Source organism: Pteropus vampyrus, unplaced genomic scaffold, assembly GCF_000151845.1.
Source record: "Pteropus vampyrus isolate Shadow unplaced genomic scaffold, Pvam_2.0 Scaffold1000003223, whole genome shotgun sequence".
NCBI lineage: Eukaryota > Metazoa > Chordata > Mammalia > Chiroptera > Pteropodidae > Pteropus > Pteropus vampyrus.
The window spans coordinates 1-1,984 of record NW_011917625.1 but is presented as its reverse complement, the minus strand read 5'-3'; the positions used below and the strand labels follow the sequence as shown (position 1 = coordinate 1,984).

Genomic DNA, 1,984 nt, shown 5'->3' with positions numbered 1-1,984 from the left:
ACCCGGGGCTTAAGATGAATTATATTTGCCACCCACGGATATACTCATTCCCTTTGATCTTGGCCCTCCATGCTAGGGGATATCTCACCTTACAAAGACTGGTTCCCCCAAGGCGAGAAGCAAATCGCCCCCCTCCGGCACCTGTGTCCACCTCCACCCTGGCCTCTCGTCTCGGCCCCTGGCGCCCGCCCCCCGCCCCGAGCCCCGCCGTGGCCTCACCTCACACGAGTCCTGGCCACCCTCTTTGGTGCCAGCGCACAGCATGTTGGGTGTGATTTTCCCTGGATATTTCTGACGACACTCTTCATCCGAGCGGAGCTGGATGTCGGCACATTGTAAGGTTTTGGGGTAACTCACTGGGGAGGAGAGAGAGGAAGATATCTAAGGATATCTGATCTGGACAGGCTGTGGGGCGGCAGTTCATCGGGGGAGGGGTCGGTGGGACATAGAAGACAGAAGAGGAAGATGCGGGAAGCGGGGGGCAGGGAAGCAGTGGGAAGGGGGGTGGGCACGCCGGGCAGAAAGACACAAACGGCCGGGACACGGCGAGGGACGTGAGGGTGACACCGAGAGCTCTCGCTATGGAGATCGACGTCATCGTCACACGCATTTAACTTATATACGGGGGATAGAGCTGTCTACATTTTGCTATGTTTACTAAGTCTATACTAAATACATACCTATCCATAGATCAGTTATTTTATAAATTACATATGTGTGTAACGAAATAGATGTATGCATAACATACCACTTACGTACACACATATCGAAATAAACACATCAATAATTTAGAAAATGAATCCAACTTTTATAGTTTGCATATTTACCTACAGCTGCATAGTGATGTATAGTTTTATAAATACGCAAATATACGATATATACTATAATATATACTATCGCTGTCACTATAGTATGTAAATATATATATATAAAGGTCATATAAATATATACATGATCTAGAACATCTATATTATGTATGACTTTATATTTATAATGTATATAAAGGATATATATGACATGTCACTTTATATATAAATTTATATTTATATAAAGGATACATTGTGTTATATGTACTATAAGGATACGTAAAGGATACATTGTGTTAGATGTGCTATGTCACATAAATATAAATATATTTTTATGTATGAAGGAACCCTCCAACCTCCCCTCCCACCTCGGCCCCGGTCTCTGCACTCTGAGAGACCTCGGGCCCCCTGCGTGGGTGCATACCCTGGGGGCTGGTGGTGGTGCCCCAGCCGGACACGCGACAGCCGGTGCCGGGGGGGAGGCAGTCTCGGTAGGAGAGCGGCAGGACGCGGATGTAGCTGGTGGACTGGACCGGGGACCGCAGCTCCAGGAGCATGATGTCGTGGTCGTGGTGCAGGTGCGTGGGGCTGCTCTGGTACTGCGGGTGGCGGATGTGGCGGACCACGTCCCTCACCTGCTCCCCAGCCTCCACACGCCCCAGGGCATGCTTGCCCAGGTAAACTCTGAACCCGCTGTGGATGCAGGAAGGGGGCGGTTAGAGGAGAGCCTGAGCCCACCTCTGTCCCTGAACTCCTCCACCCCGCCTTCCTCATCTCCAAAAGCATCTCAACTCCACGCCCAGCCAAACCCTCCGTGTCCACCCCAAACCTCTTTCTCACCCGTTCCCATCCCGACCCCAAGTCCAAACTCATGCTCAGCTCCAGCTCTACCCCTCGCCCCCCACGCCAGTCCCCTTCTCCTCCCTGCCCCGGGCTCCCCTGCGCCTACATACGTCTTCAGACAATGTGCTGCCGTAAGGACCCATCTGGGGTGGACCAGGACCCCCCCGCAGAGCAGCCGCCCCTGCACGAGCAGGGCTGCTTGCCAGGGCTGAGAGTGTGGGGGGCAGGTGTAGCCGCCTGGGAGAAACCCGTTGGTCCCATTGGTGCCATTGAGAATCTTGGGATACTCCTGAGACATGCCTGGCGAAGAAAAAAATCTTTGTGAATTGGGGTCC

The 1,984-nt window shown here is 52.3% G+C and overlaps 1 protein-coding gene across 1 annotated transcript; it reads right to left on the bottom strand.

The window, feature by feature from the left end:
* Positions 1-219: 219 nt before the first annotated feature.
* On the bottom strand, positions 220-1,947 carry LOC105311323 (kallikrein-13-like; the record flags this gene model as incomplete). The annotated part of the gene is made up of 3 exons (XM_011387304.1): positions 1,760-1,947; positions 1,231-1,499; positions 220-356 (listed from the first exon to the last, which is right to left on the bottom strand). Coding segments are annotated over exons 1-3 (594 nt in total), but the record flags the coding sequence as incomplete, so codon positions are not given.
* Between the last annotated feature and the right edge of the window lie 37 nt (positions 1,948-1,984).